We start from the raw sequence: 21626 nt of genomic DNA on the forward strand, positions 1-21626 counted from the left end.
CATGCAACCCTCATTCTGAACATGTAACCTCCATGCAACTTACACTCACAGGGTTTGCATGACAAACCGTTTCATGAACAAGAGCCTTCATTCTCCAAACAATCGGAATTTGGTGCCCATGGATACTGTGGCTCATCATGGGTTAAATAACCTGTGACAAGCTGCAGCATTTCATTCAAATCCAATTAGCACAGATCTTTATCACACATACAAAAGACAGAGTCTACTCTGAGAGAAAAACCACTCCAACTCTCCCACTGGTCTTAGAAAACTATTCCCATGTTATTTTGATGCTTGGCCAGTCCTCAGTTATACATCATAATTAAAAAACAATAATTTAATATAAAGTAATGGCTTTTTGCTGTGTGTGTATTTTGCCATAGTTGATTTCTTTTGGTAATTGAGCAGGATCCTAATATGAATGAAGACCTTTTGCATTTAAATTTAGTAGCAGTTGAAGAAAGTAGTCAGAAAGACCTACCTCCCTGAGCACAGGATCAGTGATACTGTCAAGGTTAACAGAACCTTCGTATGTTAGGTAGTGGAAAACATTAAGCGCCCGCACAGCTTCTGGTCCACGCTGCTTGTAGCCAAAGATGAGATCAATCCACTGGTGAAGCTGACAGGAAACAAACTCACTCTCTAGAGCCTAAGGAGGAAATTGAGAGGGTGAACAATGTTTTATTTCTCATATTTCACTTTTCATTTGGTTTCCTTGATTTCCCCTTTGGTTTTTGTTACCACTTTTAGGAGAAAGAAGGGTCAAAATATTGTCCTCATGCTATTTTAGGAGATGCAAACTAAATGAAAAAGAAAGGGAAATAACAGAATAATAGTATAGCTCTGAAATATATACACAAATATTGTATATTTCTATATATATTTCAGAAATATTGGATATTTCTCTGTCTATCTACTTAAGAGTTTTCTATCCTGTCTACCTTTAAAACAAAGGAAGCTTATAATGCTAGACATACTGTTGAGGAATACAGCTTCTTACCTTCCCATTTAATCTCTCAAAAGCAACAACAACCATGTCCTTACAACCCATTTAATCTATATTAACCTATTAGAATATTTGTCAAAACCAGACACTTGTGTCATACAGGGTTTTAAATCATCTTAAAACTTAGTGTGAGATTAACTATGATGTAGATCAAACTATAAGAATATAATTCTTTTGTTCCTGTAGCAGATTAAAATTTTCCATATCTTGCGCTCCGTACTGGCACTGTAAAGGGGATTCAAAAAGAAATGTGCATGTAACCAAGCACTGATTTATTATACAGGCAATCTTTAAACTTTTATATAGAATTTTAAACACTTTCAATATATATGGTTATGAATATCATAAAGGAGAACTTAGGTGGGCACTGGACAGAAAGATTTTGAACTGTAATGTTTTATTCCTGTCTCAGCCATTTTTCAATCTTTCCAACAGTTTATTAATTATTCTGTACATAGAACATGAACATACTGAGGCTTCAGATGAAAATTATTTACAATGGCAAAATTGTCTTATCTGTGAAAAAATAGCTTTCAGTATGTCAACATGGGAAGTCTATCTGGCAATTATCCTAAAAATTATTTTGAAATAATGTTACTCATAAAAGCTAAGAGCAGTGCACTCTTCAAATAGCACCCTGTAATAAATACTATCCTGGAAAATTAACAATGAAATTCTAGATCAATTTACCAGAGAGGTTCCCCTGAAATCAACAGGAATTCCATCTGTCTAGCAATGGTCTGTTAAACTTTGGTTTAATGCGCTCTTATGTAAGGGTAAGCCAACCTGAGTGCAATGGGCATACTTGCTACCAAGTAAACATATACAGGATTGAGTAGAATGGCTTCAGTCTTACACAGATTTTCTTAGTTCTGTTATTTATTTATAAAAATATTTCTAGACTACCTTTCAACAATGAGAAAGACTTTCAGGCTGGTTTAACAACAACATTAAAGCGGTAGAAACAGTGAGGCCAGTTTAAACAAATAAGGTTGAGACTAGAAGGAGCAAGAAGTGTTCTCATAATTAAAAACAATTAAAAGTCAGGAAAAATAAAAATGTTTTTAACGCCTGTGAAAACAAACAAACAAGCAAACAAGAATGGGGAATGTCTAACTTCTTTGGGTGTAGAGTTTTCCACTTTAAGAGCTCCAGAGAAAATGCCTGTCCACATTCTCACCATGCACATTTCTTTGGTAGCTGAATATGGAGCAGGGCCTCCAAAGACAATGGGAAGAAGGGCCATTTTTCAGATATTCTCTGATCATTTACAGGTAAAAACAGCTTGAACAGTACCTTAAAATGGATCCTGAAATAGTTTGGATTGATATAACACAGGTGTGATGTGTAGAAGAAACATCAGAAAGGGACACCATCCAATACCTTAATAACTCAGTCCTGGAGCAGCTCATCTACTGACCATGCCTAAACTGAGCTTATTGTTTACTAGCCCTCATCTAACCAATCAGTGGACCCAAACATTCCATATCCTCCTTGAAAAAAATAGAGAGCTCTATGACACTAGCATGTCGATGGCATGGCACCTGGATCAGTTCTTCAAGTGGTTCCACGTAGCTGTTAAAAATAAGGAACTAGATAGATCCCTGAGAAAATGCACTGGTCATTTTCAATAATCTTGCACTACATCAATATGGGAACATTCAGTCAAATTGAACCAGGATCACGATAAAATAGTTCCCCTCTCCCCTAGTTCCATACTAGCCAAACAGCCCGGGAGAATATGATGGTTGATTGCATGGGCTGCTATTGACACATATAGCAAAGGCAACAGGGACATATTTGTCCTGTTTAGTGAAAGGAAAAGTTATCTATTAGCGATGTGCATTTGGATTTTGCTGAAACTTGATTCAAATGGGGTTCTGTCAGACCATTTATGGTGTTTCCAAAGAAGAATTACATTCACTTTTAAAGTAATCAAAACTGAAGCTAAATCTGGCAAGAGGGAAGTGGATATGGGTGACTGACAACTCTAGGGGATGATCACATCTCACCATGTTTCACTATGAAAAAAGTTTCAACTGGTTTACAGGCATTGTAACTCCTCACTATAGCACTTTTCCTTCAAAAATTTGCCAGTGTCTTGCCTGAAAAAAACCTCTGTGAGGTGTGCTTTTTTCATTCACTCCCAAAAAACCTTTGGAGTTATAAAATCCAAAAAGACAGGAAACTGGTTGAAGCCTTGACAGTCATGTTCTCCAATCAGTAACAATGTTATGCAATTTTACAAACTGTACTTCTTCACAACTACTCTGCAGCACCAAAATCCTTTACCTACCTGCTGCAGCCATCCAATCTGGATTGGGCCTCCCAAGTTGGGAATTTATATTACTGGTGCATCACTTTTGGCAATGTAAATTGCAGGTGTCAGTTCCCTGAGCCATACTGTGACCACAGCAAGGGACAAAGGTTAAAGTCTCCTTATTCCTCTACATTCCTTATTCCCTAATCCGTGTAGTAAAATTTAGTTTTAAATGAAAAATCTCATTCCATATGCAAAAGATGACAATGTATATAAAATCCACAAAAACCTTTAAAATCAATCTGTAACATACTGGGTTCATGATAATAATTGATGATAAAACTGCCAAGACCATACCTGCCTTATAAAAATCTTTGGTGTGACTGCACTTGGAATTTTGTGTGCAGTTCTGATCACTGCACCCTGGGAAAGTACATTCATGAGCTGGGAAAAGTGCAGAGAGTACAACTAAAATGATCAAGGAATTGGAGCAAATCTCTTATGAAGAACAGTTACAACTTGACAGATGCATTTAGAATGAGGAGAAAGTGGAGACATTTTTCCCCTTCTCCCATAATACTAGAATCCGAGGCCACCTCTTGAAGCGAATAGGTGGGAGATTCAAAACAGATAAAGGGAAGTACTCCTCCACAAAGTGTGTATGGAAGAGGTGATGGCCACCAATTTGGATGGTTTTCAAAAGGAATGAAGCAAATTGACAAAGGAGATGCCTATCAATGACTACTAGCCAGCAATGTGCTATGTGCTACCTGCATCATCAGAGGTGGCATGCTGCTGGGGAACTTGGGCAGGCCTAGGTCTTGTACCTATTCTACATGGGGTATCCTGCAGTCAGCTGCTTTGCTACTGTGTAAACAGAGTGTTGGACTGCAGGGACCAGCTTTTCTTATGTTCTTATGACTTACTGACCCTCCACTGATGCCAAATGGTATACTGGAGGGATAATCACTTGTTTGCCACCATTCCCCCACCACCACCCTTTGGGATTATGTGCTTATATTTAAATTATCATCATCATCATCATCATCATCATCATCATCATCATCATCCCTCCACCCCAGTTATTTGAAAATGCAAAAGAACCTGTCTAATCCATATAGTCTTTCCTGTTCAATTTCTTTATATCTTTGAGATGTCAATGAGAACCCTGAAGTGAAGTAGGTAACATATAAGGAAACTGACAAGCTGAGGCTACACAAAGGCCTTATACACAGTTGCAAAAGACTGAAAAAGACATAATAGTAAGAGAAGGAAAGATCCAGTAGTGCAGATCAGAAGCAATGAAAATGGAGTGGGGGAGAAGTAAGTGCAAAGGGGATGGAGTCAATATTCTCCTCTTGGCAAACTAATCATCTCACTTCAGCTCTGACATTATCAGAGACCTCTACCTTTTCAACACTTTCCAGATTCTCCAATATTAGAGTGGTCTGTAAAATTATTAATCCCCCTGCCCTTTTTGCAGCTCCTTTTCAGAGCAAATGCATCTGCAGATACTGCGATTCAGTGGATGAGTACAAATCTCCCCACACAGGGCTGTAAATACTGCTGGTGTGGGCACTCATTTATTCCATCCAGTTCAACCACCCTCTAAGAGTTTCTTTTCACTGCTGGATTTGAACAAATTTTCAGTTATGAAAGCAAATGGAAGGAAAATATGCTCACATTTAAGGGCAGGGGAGTACACGGAGGGGAAAATTTCATATCTGCACCAAGTTCTCTGAAAAGAAGCTGCAAAAAGATACGGGCAGCAAGTATCTCCCCTTTCTGGACTTTCTGAGGACTGAGAGAACTGTTGAATGTAAAGGACACATTGAAAAGTGACAATTCAACATTTAAAGGCAAGGAAATTACATTGCCATGGTGGAGATATTTGGATATTACTATTATTGCCTTTCCCCCTCAGTTTTTATGCTTCTGGAGTATGATACTGTTCCCTTTTTTCTCTTAACATCATTTCTCCACTGGGTCTTGTGCACAGTTTAGTTACATGCAGTCTTGTCCTTCCATCTATGTTACCTTTTCCACTTCAGCACTCCTATGTGGCAATATGACATAGCCGAAGAAGGCTACACATATTAGGCAGACAAAAATGTGCTTTTGTGCACCTAAAAAATAATGGGAATTTTTCATAGGGCACATTTGTACACTTCTGAAGCACCCCGTCCTGCCAAGAGAGAGAGAGAGAGAGAGAGAGAGAGAGAGAGAGAGAGAGAGAGATTAAAGGTGGTGAATGACAAAGGGTAGCAAGGGGAGTAGGAGGAGGCCTGAGGTATGGAGCCAGGATGGGTTCTGCTGCAAAACATGCCTGGGATACATGCCAGAGTCAGCTGGAGCCCTCAGAGGGGAGAACAAGCCATGACAAGCCTGATGAGCTTTTGGGTATACCATGGGTTGTTCAGTGAACAAGCAATCTACCTTAGCTTATTTGCAGGATGGCTTAACATGACATGTGAGCCTGAGTCTCAAACTTCTCTCGTTTATAAAAAGATATATGTTGATCTAATAGCTTGAAACTTGTCATCCATGATGAGGTTTATTCTTCTGCTACATTTGAAACCAGCAATTGCCAGAGCAATATAAACACATCAATATTAAATCGATGTATTTAGTCTTTCTACTCCATTTTTAAAACAATGATATCATATGCTTCTTCCACATATTGATGTACTTTATTCAGATTTGCTTAGGAAGGTAATTCTTCATTTGTCTGGTACTTTTCTGAGCAGCAGTTCAAGGTTTTCTTGTCCCACTGAGACCTATGGCAGCACGTACTAACAGAATTCTAGAAACACAGCAGGACAGAAGGGGCCTCCTGACCATCTAGTCTGACCCCTGGTACAAGTCAGCTTGGCTCATATAATGTCTATGATGCGGATGTAATGTTCAGATTTCCTGCCTTCCTGCAATACTTGCCTTAAATGAAACAGCATTCCTATGCCCTTTTGATATACAAACAAACATCTGTATGAGAGGCAAAGCGGAGGGGGGATTAATGAACGCAGCCACCAGCTGTTGAGCACATGTAATATACTGGTTTATCTGAAAACCTTCTATTTTCAAGCAAACAAGCTAGAAGAAAGTTTCTGAATCTGAAAGCAATATTTAGCTTCCAGGTTCCACATAGCACTATAGATAGTAATGTGTTACAATGCGTGTACTTAATAATGAAAGTATTACCATAGTTAATCTTGGATCATGGCAGATCACATCTTCAAATTACAGAATGCTTATTATACTGACTCTGTCATGGCTTTTCACACTACAGTTTCCTTCCTTGATTTAACATGCCTGACTTATTGGCTGAATGCTTTCTGTTTCTAGCTCTCAGGGCAACCACAGGTCTGCTGGGATCAAAAAGCTCAGCAAGACGACGAAGTCACATCTGTGGAAAGCTTCTCCCTGCACCCCACCCCCTTTGTAAACCGGTAGATTATGATTGATGAACCCAGCATTAGAGTAATGTTAGTGGGGACACTTACTGCTTCTGTCCTCTGTGACATCACTGAGGTCAGACCATAATCATGTTAGCATTGAACACAATGCTTTATTAATGTTTCATGGGTATGTCAGTAGTAATCAGTCTAGCTTGCTATGGATAAATTAAACTGGGCCAACAATCACTGATGTATAAATTGAATGCTCTTAAATCTACTGAAACATCTCCTAAAACTTACCTGACTTAATCACTTCTCCAGCCTTTCTAATGAGACCAATTCTCACAGAAATTTCTTTCAATGAGAGGCTATTTTTCTTTCACACCATATATTTATAAAACATAAAACAATCTCTCATTTACTTGGCAATAATATGTAACTTGTTTAATTCTAAATTAGGTGGGAGTAATTCATCATGCAATGCTACAGTGTTGTTATTATACAAAGCTTCTATGAATGTATAAGCAGTTTGAATAAAGACAGACACAGACACACAATTAATTTATGAGGAAAGGTATTGAGCCAGTGATCATCAACACGTGCTATTTCTCACATGCAATAAACTGCAAGACCATAAAGGAACCAAATGCAGATTTCAGATTACACAGGCATACAATGGATTATATGGACATTGCCTATTTTTTAAACAATCTATATTTTCTTCCTAGGTCTGTAATCAACCTTTCAGCTCCTTAGAAATTTAGAAATTACAGCACTGTAACTACAGTGGTAGGTAAGTCTACTTATGCTTTGTTCTATTTTGGAATGGCATAGCCCAGTTACTATAACATTATATTTTAGTAAAGGACTCTGATGACCATTGAACAGATTATTCAATAGAAGTAATTGCTATTATTTGTATTATCAACTATTACCCTTATTACCCTTATTAGCTTGCTGGTTTGAACACTCTTCAGGGTTAAGAATTTGTTTTAGTGAATTGCAATGGCAGATTATCCCTGAAGATACCCAGTGGACATACAACCAAGCAGATGCTCTTGTGGCTTATTGAGTAAGATTTAAAAATGTTGAAAGCTCAGATTCCAACTGAATTATGTTTTCAGAATTGTGATGCAATCTATACCACACAGGCAGTAGACGGGGATAGAATTGCTACAAAATGCCCTTATGTTGTTGTAACCTTGTCATGGGGAAGCTATGACAGCACAGCAGCATTGCTACATCAGTGGAAATGAACGTTAGCTCAAATGCTATGCCATCATAATGATGTTTTGGCAAAGAGGCGGAATATGAGGTGTTGGGAACATGGTGTGTGGAGTGGTGGATGAGTGACCACTTAGCTCAGGTCTTATTTTTCACAAAGACTGGGACTCAAGAGACAGCAAAATACTAATTGGAATCAAACAGAAAACCCATAATGACCCATCAAGTAAGCAGACTGTCTGGAATAAGGCTGTTGGGTTTGGCCATAAACTACCATCATGCACTTGTGATTTGTGGAGCACATGGACTTTTTTGGCAGACATAAACTTCTCCAAATATTCATCAATGAAAATCCAAGCAAAAGGAAACCTCAGAGGTTGTATCTTTCATTCATTTTTGAGAAAAGCATTAGACTTTGTTAAGGTTCATACTAAGAATGATGAAAAGTAGCCAATTCCTAACACTGTGCCATGGATAAAATGAACTTTCCTATATATTTTATATATACAGTATTATTAACTGTTTCATACAGACACTGTAAATTTACCAAGGAATAAGGTACTGAAAATTCCACCCTGAATTGTCTCATTTCAGTAATGTATGAACATAGTCCTTTATATTAGTAAAAGATAGGCATTAACAATATCTCCAGCCCTTACAGAGATATTGGGTAGGTCCTGTGTGCAATGGTCAGAGTACAGGATTCTGTACTTCACACTCAGACTCAAATCAATATTCAAGCATCAAGTGCAATCCTATACATGTAAAGAGAGAATTAAGTTCTCAGTACATTTCAGGCAATCCATTTGAGTGGGGGATAATGGGAAATTTTCCCCCTAAATGTTCATAGGATTGTACCTTTAGGGGTGCTGAAAAAGCCACTGTTTTTCTGCTAAGAGGAAAGAGAATATCAAATGTTTCCAGTTAAATTTCACAGGAAGCTGCCTCACAGGAAGCTGCCTTATTTCATAGGAAGCCCCTAGGAGCCTAAGTACTATCTGCTTCCATGGGCAGCATGCCACTGGGATCTCAGATCTCAGGAAAGAAAGAGGGCTTTTTTAATCTTCTGCTGTCTGTCTGTCTGTCCTAAAGCTGGAGATAACAAGGATTAAAACTGACCCTTGCTGCATACAAAGTGTATGCCCTATGTCTAAGATCCATCAGCTATTGTGTCAAGCACAAAGTCATCTTGCATGGTCATTTTGGTGGTGAAATATTTGGGAAAGAGCAACAAGGACAGCTCCCCAGTGCCAAGTAGCTTTGCATTCTACTTCCTAATACTGTTTTCCATAGGATGCCATGGTAGCCATTTCAGTCAGTCGCAAATGTATTGCCCAAATTTCAGAGAATGACTGTGCTGCTTAGTGAGAAGCTTGCAAGATGAATATTGCCTATTAACATGTAATATTTATATGAAAATCTAGTGTGGACATAAAGGTACTTAAGAAAGCACTTTCTTTTATAGAAGGAAATGTGTGTTAAGGGTTACACGGCTGGATACATTGTGAACAGCCTCTCAAATGTGTTGATTTATGCAGAGAGAAAGTAGCTCTGAATTGCTGGAGTGCACCTTAATGAGCACTTCTAAATATTCTTATTAAATGCTAGGGCTCACAAATTCTAATTTAGATTATAAGAAATGAATACTAATATGTTGTTCTGTCTTTAGAAAGCGCACAGTGAAATACATGGAGCGCCCAATGGTTTTCCATCCAAGCACTGTTCTCCATTTCATTATGTTCATTCATTCATTCATTCATTAAATATTTTTCTGTCCTGCTTTTTACAGATATGCACTCACAATAAAGGCATTAGTAAAGGTGCAAGTAAAGATACAAACACAGCACAATCAGAAATATAAGTCCCCATTAAAGGAAAGTCCATTAAAATCCATTGTATATAATGGAACACTAGGTGCTTCCAGACAAGGCTTTTATTCTATAATTGTCCTGCCTTGTTCACAGAATGTTACAGTGTTTCCAGATGTCAACATCATCAATTTGTAACCCTACTTTTTCCCTCTGCTTCTTTCATGTTTTTCTTACCAGCAAAAAATGTGGTTTGATGAAATGGATGCATAATGTTTATTGATTGGTAATGCTAGGAGTCCTTCATTTGGATGGATCCACTCTTATTACAGAATAAGTGCAATCAGCTACCTTTATCATCACCTTTTCCTTCTTTATATTTACAAATATTGCACGATGGCGATGAAGATAAGGGATTTGTTAGTGTTTAAAAACCCTGCACTAGTTTGAAAGTGTGAAAAAATCCTCCTTACCATCCTATTGATACGCACAAAGTCTTCAGGCTTCTTTGCCCAAGGGGGAAGCTCCACATCATTCACAACGTTTTCGTCTTCTCTGACTCCAAGGTTATATCCATTACTGTTGACAAACATTTCTGGTAGGTAGTAAAATTCTGGAATTAATTCCTGTAGTGGAAGAAACAACTGTGATTACTACATAATCACTTTATTGCCTTTGTGGTACTACTTTTCCAAACTCAGCTCTGTATTATTTGTATATACAGAAATAATTTAAGAACTCTTTTAACCTCACCTTTTATAACCTAGTTTTCAATGTCAAAAGCTGCTATTACATTATTTCAGTTTGTTACATTTTAATACAAATCATTGGTATATTAATACATATAGTGACCTTATAAAGTCTAACAGAGACATTTGCATTGACAAGCTCCATTAGATTAAAAAATTATTCTCAGAAATGTGATATCTGCATAGAAAAAATCTTACTGGGTTTTTTTTTAATGGAACAGGGTATTTCTTATATTTTACTCAATTGCCTAGCTGGGACTTTCAATCTTCAGTGTCAACACTATGGAAACTGGCCAAGAGCAAGATATATTTGTGAAAATCAGAAGAAGCTAGGTCTTTAGGTGACATATGAATATGCTGTCCAGTTTCAGTTTTGGTGTACCAGCTTTTAAACCCAAAACACATTGCATTCCTGACTAATCCATTTTCTTCCACAACAATAAAACTTGTTTGTGTTGGTAAAATTGTGTCTCTCCAGATGAAAACTGCATCTCAAATCATACATATTTATTATGTAACACATATTATGCCCCATTTTGACTTGGCTACTTTTCATAATCTGTTGGCCTGCTTGCTCCAAATGATTACTTAGTGGTTCTTAGATTTTCATATTCTCAAACTAGTCTCCTCTTTTTTCTGTGTCCTATGAGTTTATCATACTCAGCTTGCCATTCCATTGTCCTACTCTTTGTTTTTCACAGTGGAAATTTTGGGTACAAAGAGGCAGGAAAGGGGGTGCCATCTTGCACCTTCTGAGCAACAGAAATATTCTAAAACACCCAGAGCACTTTCACTATTCAGTGGTATTGAAATGCAATAAATAAATAAATCTAAATATGTAGCTGAGGGGGGAAAAAAGAAACCTCTTGAAAACATGGCAGAGTGTTGGGCTCCAAGCTGAGCTTTTGTTAGAACAAGTTAATTTGTGCCAAGGCTCCAGATGGAGTCCTGACATACTTGCCTCTGACTGACCTTGTCTTTGGGATTCCTGTTCCTGACGGAACCCTTCCTGTCCTTTCTGTACACTCCAGACCACTTGCCATACCTAAATGCTTCTGACTTGCTTGCGGGATCCACTTCATCAAGACCAAACCTACAAATTAACTTTTCTCCTCCTCCTCATTCTGTCATCTTTTCTTCCTTTTACATAAATTATGATGCTTTTGTCCTGCTCTCCCTCCTCTGTCTCTCATTCTCAATGTTTACACCAGGCTTGTAACTAATTCTTAGCAGTTTCCATATACTAAATAAGCTAAATCTTTATTCATAAACCTAATACCTCTTTGTAAATGCTTGGAATCCTACACCTGGAAGCTGCTAGTAGAAGTAGCCACCCCTTTGAAGATTCAGCTTGAAAAATGGCACAAAGGGAACACAAGACTTACTTTCCAGCAGAATCATGCTCCCAACACCCTGCCAAATACCATGTCATGTACACCATCCTGAAAATATTGGTTAGTAGGTAGTTTGAAAAGTCAATAAATAAAATTTTAAAAGTTAAGTCAGTGGGAAACCACTCACACACTCCTTCCTCCATTGCAGCTCTCTCTCTACAAATAACCTTTCCTGAATATCAGAGAGGGGCCTTTAAGGTACAGACTAGGATATGGCATGGAGAACTACAGTAAAAAAAATGAAATCTTAGAAACTCATTCAGAGTCAGGTTACCTGTGCAAGAACATAACTGAACACTTTTGAGAGGGGCCCAAGTCTCTCCTTCAGCATAGGCATTGAGGTCACCATGGAAATTCTTCAACGCCATGCACTGCTCCACTTACTCTCATATAAATGAACGGTAGCCATCTAATTGAAAATAAACTGCAGCGTTTGTGACTCTGCTGTGGGAAGAGCAGAACTCCCTGTCAGCACCTGCACAACTTCTTGAATGGTCGGGTGAAAGATGCCAGAAGGGTCATTGATCCCACAAACACCACCCCTCTGCCATTTCAGCCAAAAGCTGCCTTTACAGAGACAGTAACTAAGAAGATGGTCACAGCCTGTAATTCAAGCACTGCTTTATACTGGGTGATGCATATCTACTGCCAAGGATCTTGTGGTGAAAGTGTTGCTTTCTCTAAGGGATGACAGCTCAGTGGTCAAGCATGTGCTTCAACTGAGAAGCCTCTCAAATAGAAGGCTTTGGGCAGTCCTCTGCTTGACAGCTGGGAAATCTGCTGTCACAGTTGGGATGCGGTACCACAGGCCAGTGTTTCCCCAAAAGGCCAAACTCCTTCCCTCTCACCTCATCCACTTTTCTCCAACCATTTCTGCAGTTTTCACCCATTCTAAAATACCGAAATGCCTCTTCCAAGGACTGGTTATTGGTGGCAAGAGAGTTAGCTACATTCTGCTGATATATGAGGGTTTGTTTGTTTTTGGCCCCACACTTTTGCCACCAGCTCTGCTTACCACTGGAATGCTAAGAGTATAGATATAATTTGAAATATAATTTGGTCCTTAGGCACATCATGCTAATAAAGGCCAGGGAAAGTCATATACTGCCATCTAAGTACAGAGATGTTCTGCATTTGCAGAAGTTGCCTGCAGGATACACAATGTGTGACATGTGCTGTATCAAGACAGTGCTAGAGTTCACTGTTATTAAATTCCTGTTAATCTGAATGTATGAGAGCATCTTTAAACATCTGAGAGATGGGCAGAGTAATCCTATGGCTGTTAAACATAGCATGTTCAATCCTCACAGCCTACATGAAAAGAATAACCATGGCGATAGGCTTGTGGGGGTGTTGTGGGGTGGACAGAGGAGGAGACTGGTGTTGTCAAGATAGCGTCTACCTTGGTGAGGCCTTAGCTTCCTTCCCTCCCCCTCCGATGCATTGCACTTAAGTGGCTTTGCGGGGTGGGAGGAGCTGAAAGCAACCTTTGCCTCTGTGCTCCTCCTGCCCACCACCCTCGTCACCCAGATTGGGAGTATCTTCCACTGAGCCAACAGGAACTTATTTCTGGATGGATGGATGGATGGATGGATAGATAGATAGACAGACAGACAGACAGACAGATAGATATAAAACCATGAAGCTCAATACTTCCATTAAAACGGGGGTTTTCAAGTGTTTAATTCATTTAAATCATGCCAACATCTAACTTACAAGTTTATATGCTGTGTGCTATTCATTCATTTATTTATTATAATTTGAACCCAGGGTAGCCCATATAACCCTCCCACCTTCCACTTTGACCTTACAACAATTCTATGAGGTAGATTAGACTGAGAGACATTGACTAACCCAAAGTCATCAGTGACCTTCATGGCTCAGTGGAGGCTCAAACCCAGATCTCCTAAGTTGCAGTTCAGCATTCCAACAACTACACCACACTGGCTTTCTACGTATCATGAAAGTAGCTCTAGAATGTGAATGTTAACAAAACAATCTATGTTCTTGGACAGTAACTTTTTATGTTCCTAAAGAGACTGCATCTTTTAGTTATGTTAATATTGTTTTCTTATTATTGTTTCAGCAGCTGTTATTGCTATATATATTTTACATATTGAATGATGTTTTGTTTCATAAGCTACTTTGAATTTATCTTTCTGAAACATGGCATTATATATAGTTTTAAAACAAGTCAAATTAAATGATCCAATATATGTATTTTCACAAGTTGGTATCCCTTTCAGTACCTGTATTCCCTAACATGCTTAAATATTTAAGATTTTGATTACTGACATTGCATTTATGTTTCAAGTAGTATTTGTAGCTTTGATTGCAATTCTACACATGCCCATAAGTTCAATGGGACCTACTCAGATAATGTCATCATATGCCTTGTTATATATATAAAGAACAATGTAATAAAGCTATCAGTGAGTTTTAAAGGGACAAAAAATAACAGACATTCTGTGCCTTTAAATATGATCTCTAGTTTATTTTAATAGCTATGCTAAAACCCAAAGGTATTGTTAATAGTATTACATGTGTTATGTCTTTGTATGAGGAGGAAAATGCCAAAATGCATTTTCTAATTTACAAGCTTGAGACAAATTCAAGCTGCTGAAAAATTAAACTTCAGAAGTATGGCTTTGTGTTATAGAAGACGACTATTAACACTATCATAATTACAGACCATAAGCCTCAAATCTGACATTTCAGTGTAATATGTTTTGCCAGAAGTACACCATTTTATGGCCTCCCTCTGAAATCAAATCCAATACAGACATTTTCGGTGTTCTAATATAATTCAGTGCAAGGTTTTAAAGCTTCCATTCTGCTTCCTCTTGCTGGGTTTTTTCCCCAAAAAGTTGGTCCCCTGATATCCATTAATTCAACTATCACCCTATCTTGGAGGGGCTGGGGGGTGGGGTCATTCTGTTATAAAAACCTCCATTAACTGTATTAATTTACAATATGTCACCTTAATGACATTCTGTTATAGCTACCTTTCCTGACATACAAGCACTCTTGTCCAAGAGCAATATAACATATTTCAGAGGAATTCAAGAAGATTAGTTTTTGAACACTGTACTCTTTGGATGCCAAATTTACACAAATTGAAAGGGAAGGAAAAAGGAGGTGATAGGGAAAGTGAAAAATGAAATGACCAAGTTATGGTCATTTTCGAGTGGTGTGTTTGCTGGCAGATCATTCCACAAGTATTCATTTTTCACTTTGTACTGATTATGACAGGAAAAGGTCAATAAGACAACAACAAAATTCTTTCATCCAGAGCTCTCCTTTGTGTGCTACTATGATAATTTGTCAAAAGCGCATTATGTACCTTTTGTACACAACAGGGAATTCCTGAATTTGAAAATTAAACAGTGTAAACACACTGGCCCAATTCAGATGTAACGAGCACATGTGAGCCTCAGTCTTCCATTTCACCTCCCTGCTTTCCATACAAACAGAGGCAATGAAAAGATTTTGACTGCATATATGGACTGTTTTGTTTTAGGGTAGATACCCATCAATACCCTAAAACAAAAGAATCATATATATTCTGTTAAATTAAATTATTGTAACAAACTTTAAATGAAACATATGTTCTACTTCATGTGGACGACAAAGGCATAATATTTAATCATGTCAAGAGGAGGCTTGCTTTAGGAAAAAAATATATTTGGTATTGTGTCCTTTGTGTGTGTGTGTTTGCAAAAATTCCACAATCTACAAGGGACATATTTGCACTTTGATTTGATGCGTTATTTTGATGAAAGTCTACCCTCCATTCAAGAGACAATGTACTTTAAAAAATGTTTCCACCTTACAAGAGGAAACGGAAGCATAGAACCAAATAGCAGCACCTTATTTGGTTCATGGCATTAGAAGTTTGATATATTAAAAGATGGAGGAAGAGTTGAAGAAGCAGTAGTAAAACACTGTTATCCAAATTTGGAAACAGCTGATCATCACATATTAAGCTGGGAAAAGAGTCTCTAGACAGAAACATTTGTTCCAATTCACATGTCAGAACAACCATTTTTAAAACCCTGGTTGTAATGAGAAAACTGCCTGGCTGCATATACTGCAAACAGTAGCAACCAAACAACACAGGAGCTCTGACTTGTCGGGCAAGAAAACACAGTGGATGGGTTCACACATCACAAGCAACCCTGTGTGGTTTCCACAGTGCATGGGGTTTCACCTAGATGTGCCTGCCAAATAATCAAATTGGCAAATTCTACACTACCATGTTTTCCACACTCCTTGCTCAGTCCCCCCACTGTTGGCATGTATCCCCATAGCCACCTGAAATCTAATCCCAGACTGGATGGCTGGGACAACACTTGCAGCTGCCACTCTTTCTAGGAGACTCTTGTCGCTACATACCCGGACTATGGAAACCACAATGCCAGGTTTGGACAATCAGACAAACCATGGTAAAGCACTGAAATCATAGAACAGACAGTTGTTTATGAACTCTAAAAACCAAATGCACCATGCTAAAATTCCACAAGAGAGTTCAGATTGAACAGCAAACCAACCTGTGCAAGAAATCACTGTGACTTGCTCATCATGCAAACCTGCCCACTGTGTCTCCTTTGACAAGCCAGAGTTCCCAGTTTGTGTGCCACACTAGCGTGCTTGTATTTGCAATGGAGACAATTGGCTAGCATGCATTAGCACACTCATCATCCAGAGTTGTTATGAAGTCTAAACTGGGCCAGTGTGGTCCTTATTATAACTTGCGGCTGATGTTTATCAAGTTTATAGGTCTTCAGCAAGCGGACAAGATAGACGTTGATAATAAGCATGCAGAAATTAATGAGAGCCAATACTGGATGGATGGGTGGATGGATGGATAGACAGAGTGAAACTAATAATATAATAATGTCAATTCTTTCTTATTTTTCTATCTAAGCTATGTATGCAAGTGTACTTAAATCTATTATATGGTCACTGGATCTTAAAGAATCTTAAAGGAACTATATAACAACTCAGGTGTTCAAAAACTGTCCATTAGACCTGGCTTTAGGAAAGGATTGTGTAGACTATATGTCTTCCATAAAAGAATTCCTACAGGTGGTTAAGGCTCAGTCAGTGGCTAAATCAGAATTGCTAGCTTTTCTGCAGAAACAGATTCTTGAACTTTTATATAATAATACCTATAATATTTCAGCCCTAAAATATAAAACCATCTCTACCCTAACAAGGGAAAAGGAAGAAAGTATTGTTTTAATTGATGTGCAGTTTATGATTTATAAGGAGATAGCTCTGATCAAAAATTTCCTTTCAGAAAGTAATGAACTGTTAATAACAGTAGTTGAGTCTTGCAAAACTCAGGAGAGGAAATCTGGGACAGAAAGACTAGACAAAATCCCTTTCCAGTCTCTAAGGATAATTAAGAAAATGTCAGCACCTCAAATGTTAGAAGTTAATAAAGAGACCTTAAGGTTGAAAAAAAGAAAAAATAAGAAAGAAAAGCAAAAACTGCTGTGCTGTTGGAAACAAGGTTTCAAAAGACTTCTTAGACTGTTATATAGGTTTAGATCCAAATAATCATATACACCTGCCCAGACCTTAAGATCATCCTCAGTTTTCCTAGTGAGAGACAACTGCCAAGGATGTCAGGCAGGTAGCTCCTGAGAGCCTTTTCTCTTGTGGCCCCAGGCTATGTGGAATGAACTTGCCAAGAATATCAAGAGCAACAAAAAGGGTTTCTTTCAGCATGTAAATAGGAAGAGGAAGGGGAGACAAATGGTGGGACCACTAAATAAGGAGGAAGGACATTCAGTGACTGATATGAGGGAACAGGCACAGATGCTAAATGACTATTTTGCCTCTGTATTCTCCCCAAAGCAGGACAGGGGATATCCGCATAGATTAGATGAGGCTGGGGACTTAGGCGCACAGATTAGAGTCACCCTCCTTGAAGTCGAGGGGCTCCTCAGGGCATTGGACATTACAAAGGTGCCAGGCCCTGACGGGTTACACCCGAGAGTACTTAGAGAGTTGGCAGGGGTTCTCTCACGCCCGCTGGCCTCCATCTTTGAGGCCTTGTGGAGAACGGGTGAAGTTCCAGAGGACTGGAGGGTGGCATCAGTGGTCCTAATTTTCGAAAAGGGTAGTAGAAGGGACATGGGGAATTATAGACCTGTTAACCTTACGTCCATTGTAGGAAAAACAATGGAAAGGCTCATAATAGAGAGAGATCTAGTGATGCTAGATAGGGAAGGGAGGCTGATAGCCACACAACACGGCTTCCGCAAAAACAGGTCCTGCCAGACAAACCTTGTGGAATTCTATGGCAAGGTTTTGAGATGGCTAGATGGAGGGGATGCAGTGGATGTGGTATACCTGGATTTCAGCAAGGCCTTTGACAAAGTGCCCCATGATATCCTGGTGGGGAAACTGAAGAGTTTGGGGATACACCAAAGCACTGTCTGGTGGATTAGGGCATGGTTGACTGACTGAAAGCAGAAGGTAACCATAGTGAGGAATCATCGGGATGGTGACCAGTGACAAGCGGGGTCCCCCAGGGCTCTGTCCTGGGGCCAATCCTGTTTAATCCTTTCATTAATGACATGGAAGAAGGGGTGAATAGTCTCCTGATCAAACTCGCAGACGACACTAAAACTGGAGCAGTGGCCACAACTGAGGAGCAGGTACTCCAGATCCAAAAGGACCTGGACAGACTATGGAAGTGGGCAGGAGACAACAGGATGGCATTCAATGTGGATAAGTGCAAGGTCTTGCACTTGGGGCATAGGAATAGCTGTCATAAGTACAGGCTAGGTGACAAGTGGCTGGAGAGCAGCAGTTGTGAAAGGGACCTCGGGGTATTGGTTGACTGCAGGCTAAACATGAGTCAGCAGTGTGATGCGGTGGTCAAGAGGGCGAACACCACCCTTGGTTGCATAGCCATAACTGTGGCTTCTAGATCAAGAGAAGTATTACTACCACTCTATACGACTCTGGTGCGCCCGCAACTGGAGTATTGTGCTCAGTTTTGGGCCTCTCATTACAGAAAGGATATAGCCAGGTTAGAGTCAGTGCAGCGTAGGGCCACAAGGTTGGTGGCTGGTCTGCAGGGGATGGGGTATGAGGCAAGACTGAGGAAACTGGTCTCTTCAGCCTGGAGAAGAGGAGACTCAGAGGGGATCTGTTAGCTACATACAGGTATGTGAGGGGATGTCACATGGAGATGGGTAGAGACCTATTTTCCCCTGCAGAGGAAGGCAGGACGTGCTCCAACGGAGCAAAGCTCAGGGAGCCAAGGTTCCATTTGGATGCCAGGAAGCATTTCCTGACAGTTAGGGCCCCGAGGGGGTGGAATGGGCGTCCATAAGAGGTCGTTGAGGCCCCATCGGAGCGGGTGTTCAAGGATAGGCTGGACGTCTACATGGTGGGCATGTCATAAGCGGAGCCGGCTGGTGCCAGAGATCAGACTATATGGCCTGGGAGGCCCCTTCTGACTCGCTCTGTTTCTATGTTTCTAACTTCCCTGGAAGACTTACTGGGTATTTACATTGTACTTTTTCTGGTGCCAGGAGACAACCTTATTTGTCTAGGAATTTTAGTTTCAGTCTATTTTAAATTCAGTGCTGTATTTCAAATAGGTCTTACTCTAGTTCCCAGTTTATTTCATACTAGAGTCTTAAATATTTAAAATTTTATACTGTGTTTTATAGTGTATTTCAATGGCTTTAAATTGTTGTGAACTGCCCAGACAGCTTAATCAATCAATTCTGGGTCCTCTCTTTCTAATAGTGATCCTCTAAGATCTGGTTAATCAGAATTTTTTTTTTTCTGATACTAAAATTACTTCCAGAAAGAACAAGTTCCTTAGAAATTTTTTCAGTCTAACCATTCTTGGTTCAGTGATTGCCATAATGCTTATATATGTAAATCATTATGGAAAAATCCTCAAAGAAGCATTGTTGTTCCTATCCACATTGTCTCTTTGAAGATGGTTCCAAAACTGCAGCTTATTCAAAATGTGGCAGCATTATTGATTAACAGGGATAAGAACATCCAAATGTATACACTTGATTCTGTTCTAATTCTACTGTCTAGACCAATTCAAGGTGCTGGTTTTAACCTACAATTCAGCATATGATGGAGCATTTAACCCTACATGAACCTGCCCATATTATAAGGCCCTCCTTCAGATGCTTTCTCCAAAGGAGACTCATGCATGAACCAGGGTAAGTTCAGAATCCTAGCTTATAATTTACATGCAATGATCATAACAAGTCTTTGCCCTGTGGTTTTCTTTTAGAATGTTGTGCAAACCTGAACTTCTGGCTTGTCTATCCCCTGAAAAGACAGAGAAATAACCCATGGAGCCCTGGTTTCATTAGGCAGTTTCACACATTGCTTGTACATGATTAACCGGTGTTTTGGTGGAACTCTGGATTAGTGTGATGTGCAAACTAGGTTTATATAGCCGTTTTAAAACAAAAGACAGAACTGTAAAAGGTTTTGGCTATTTTTTACTTTTAAAAAACTAGTAATTTAATATATAACTAGATGCGCTTCCTGACCAAATGGCATTGCTTTCTTTGTAATGCTGATTATATGTATCAAATTACATTAATTTCCAATGGAATCCAAATCATACAGGGACCTAGCACCCATTTATGAGTTTGCCTTTTCTTTGTCCAACCAATTATTTCCTTCTCTTAAGTCAGAGCAGAAATGGATTTTGAGATCATAAGCCTATAAAAAAAACTCTAGAAGGGTGCATTAAAAAAAAAGAAAAATATGTTATAAATACAGAGAACTAACTAAAAAATATAAAGTATGTTATAAATATAGAGAACTAAATTAAATACCTTCTCAGGATTCAAATCAAAGTGGATGTCTGATGACAATGTAAAAAAAGATTTAAGAAGGCATAATCATAATGCTGTAACATGAAACGATAATGTAGTGATAGTATTTTTCTTGTATTTTGGAAATATTAGACTAATTGATAATCAGAAGAAGATCTTATTTTTTAAAATACAGCAAGAGGGTTCCCCTCGATACTTCCATGTAAACATGGAAAAGCCTTTATATACAACAAGGGTGCAGAGTAAGGATCATAAAATTACCCTGCGCTCTGGCTGCTTCTACGTATTGTGTAGATACTGGTTTAATCTAATGTGTATTGTTGCATAATATCCCCAGGCATAGTCAAATAAAAGCTAAGGCTTACAGAAAAGCATACATTTTAAATGTGTCTTGTCATTAATGCTTTATTAATTGCCCCAGGCAATGCAAAGCCAGAGCTCGGCAAGCTATAACAATATGACACTTTAAGGTCAAATCCAATCTTGCTGTGTTTATGGAATGGGCCAAATACTGAGCAAACAGCAGGAAAGAACAATTTATTGGGTTTTTCTCTGTCTAGTGATTATTTGATTTAAATTATGACAGATTTTATTTTTTCGTGAGAACAAAGGACCTTTTAAGTACTCAAATGTTGGAAGAGACTTTTTCCTCATTGTAAGTAAAATGTGTCTTTTGCAAATAATGATGCTCAGTGCAACTACATTTTTTACTCTTTTGTGAAACAAACACCAGTAGTACAGATAATTTAATGGTGTATCAATACCATATAATACTAGTTACACTTAAGTATTTTGCATGGATGTGTGCAAAGTATTATTCCTACCTTTACATCTGAAGTGTCTCTTTGGCTATTTCTCCAAGATCTTGCCACCGAAGAGAAGGTTCGATCTGGATGATCAAATTTTCCATCATTTGCATTGAGGAAAAATGTAGTGAAAGGTTCCTA

The 21626-nt window shown here is 38.8% G+C and overlaps 1 protein-coding gene across 16 annotated transcripts in view; it reads right to left on the bottom strand.

The window, feature by feature from the left end:
• The window catches only part of NBEA (neurobeachin), a 450384-nt gene that overhangs the window by 76659 nt on the left and 352099 nt on the right, over positions 1–21626 (bottom strand). For all 16 annotated transcript variants that reach the window (XR_006415936.1, XR_006415934.1, XR_006415933.1 and 13 more), the window contains 3 exons: positions 21504–21623; positions 10167–10319; positions 482–649 (listed from right to left, as the gene is read on the bottom strand). Coding sequence is in view for 12 of the 16 variants with exons in the window: in XM_044442661.1 (XP_044298596.1) it covers positions 482–649; positions 10167–10319; positions 21504–21623 (441 nt within the window). In the remaining 4 variants the exon portion in view is untranslated. The remainder of the gene's footprint in view (positions 1–481; positions 650–10166; positions 10320–21503; positions 21624–21626) is intronic.

Source organism: Varanus komodoensis, unplaced genomic scaffold (assembly GCF_004798865.1).
Source record: "Varanus komodoensis strain SLA01 unplaced genomic scaffold, ASM479886v1 scaffold4, whole genome shotgun sequence".
NCBI classification, from domain to species: domain Eukaryota; kingdom Metazoa; phylum Chordata; class Lepidosauria; order Squamata; family Varanidae; genus Varanus; species Varanus komodoensis.